Raw genomic sequence first — 1,015 nt, forward strand, 5'->3', positions numbered from 1 at the left:
CACTTCAACAGCCAGATTATAAAACAATACAAAAACAAAAAACCCCATCTCTCTCACCTTTCCTGGATGCTGCTTCTTTCCTCAGTTTGCGCAGCTTCTCCAGAGATTTCAGAATGTCGTGCATCCTCTTGATGTCGGCTTGTTTCTTCCTCACTTCACCGAGAACCCCGTCTGCAGCCAGCTTCAGCTCTTGCGCCTAAAAACACAACAATGTATGAATCTTCAGAAAGTGATTTTTTTTTTAACCAAACTAACCTAAGAAACAATGATGCGACAATGTGAAGTCACCTTTTTCTTCTCCTCCACTTCACGTCTCTTCTTCATCATCCATGCATCTGCAGCAGCTTCTTTCTGTCGGAGGTCTTCCTGTCTCTGTTTCATTTCCTCTTGGAGCAGCTTTTTGGCCCTCAGTCTCCGGGCTCCTTTCTTCTGGATACGAACCAATCTGGCCTTAAAATCCTTTATAACGTTTTCATCACTGATTAATTTCATTTTTTCATCGAGCTCTTTTTTTATGCTCAAAGCAGACTCATACGAGTCCGTCCACACAGTGTCACTCTGAATGTTGTCTTTAAGTGTCTCACAGGATTTTTCCAGGGCCTGGACAAGCTGGACGGCACCGTACAGAGCTTCTTTCATGATGGGAACAGTTATGTGAGGAAGCCTCTGCTCGGGCCGAGTCTCTGGACTTTTTGGTCCTCTCGTCCTTCTCTCCAGGAACCGTCTGATCCACAAAATGTCCTGTCTCCTCTCTGCAGTGGCTTCATCTTCTGTCTCCGTATATGCCACTGACGGCATTGTCGGTCTTTGGTCAAAAGCATTAAAAGTCGGAGGAGCGCCGTAACCTCTGGTTTCGCGAAAATCCTCATAATTCTGCTGCTGCTGCGTCTCGCTGGAGCCCATAAACGGCGGAAAATCATCATAACTGGGCTGAGTACCGACCCCGAACGGCGGGACGCTGCTGAAACTGTTTCCCGGAATCGATGGCGGGGTGTTAGGGTAACAGCCGAAAGGA

At 47.2% G+C, this 1,015-nt stretch overlaps 1 protein-coding gene across 1 annotated transcript in view; it reads right to left on the minus strand.

The window, feature by feature from the left end:
• pdcd7 (programmed cell death 7) overlaps positions 1-1,015 on the minus strand; it is a 2,101-nt gene extending 1,086 nt beyond the window's left edge. The window contains exons 1-2 of the mRNA XM_025055799.1: positions 289-1,015; positions 32-196 (exon numbers count right to left, since the gene is read on the minus strand). Of these exons, the coding sequence (XP_024911567.1) occupies positions 32-196; positions 289-903 (780 nt within the window). The 5' untranslated portion in view covers positions 904-1,015. The remainder of the gene's footprint in view (positions 1-31; positions 197-288) is intronic.

Source organism: Cynoglossus semilaevis, chromosome 5 (genome assembly GCF_000523025.1).
Source record: "Cynoglossus semilaevis isolate Cse_v1.0 chromosome 5, Cse_v1.0, whole genome shotgun sequence".
Lineage (NCBI taxonomy): Eukaryota > Metazoa > Chordata > Actinopteri > Pleuronectiformes > Cynoglossidae > Cynoglossus > Cynoglossus semilaevis.